The sequence below is a fragment of the Nannospalax galili genome, unplaced genomic scaffold (assembly GCF_000622305.1).
Source record: "Nannospalax galili isolate Female #2095 unplaced genomic scaffold, S.galili_v1.0 scaffold2731, whole genome shotgun sequence".
Lineage (NCBI taxonomy): Eukaryota > Metazoa > Chordata > Mammalia > Rodentia > Spalacidae > Nannospalax > Nannospalax galili.
Window position 1 is genome coordinate 3,511 of NW_008328594.1, and position 281 is coordinate 3,791.

The 281-nt window shown below is 59.8% G+C and overlaps 1 protein-coding gene across 1 annotated transcript in view; it reads left to right on the forward strand.

Moving 5' to 3' along the window:
• LOC103729532 (histidine-rich glycoprotein-like) overlaps positions 1–281 on the forward strand; it is a gene marked incomplete at both ends in the record, with an annotated part of 5,403 nt that overhangs the window by 2,321 nt on the left and 2,801 nt on the right. Inside the window, one exon of the mRNA XM_008827614.1 lies at positions 37–257. Coding sequence (XP_008825836.1) covers positions 37–257 — 221 coding nt within the window. The remainder of the gene's footprint in view (positions 1–36; positions 258–281) is intronic.

Below are 281 nucleotides of genomic sequence, written 5' to 3' on the forward strand. Positions count from 1 at the left end.
CTCAGACCCCAACACCCCCATCCACCACCACCACAGTGACCACAACCCCAATGCCTACCACTACTCAGACCCCAGCACCTCCATCCACCACCACCACAGTGACCACAACCCCAACACCTACCACTACTCAGACCCCAACACCCCCATCCACCACCACCACAGTGACCACAACCCCAACACCTACAACCACTCAGACCCCAACACCCCCATCCACCACCACCACTCAGACGCCAACACCCCCATCCACCACCACCACAGTGACCACAACCCCAACACCTACC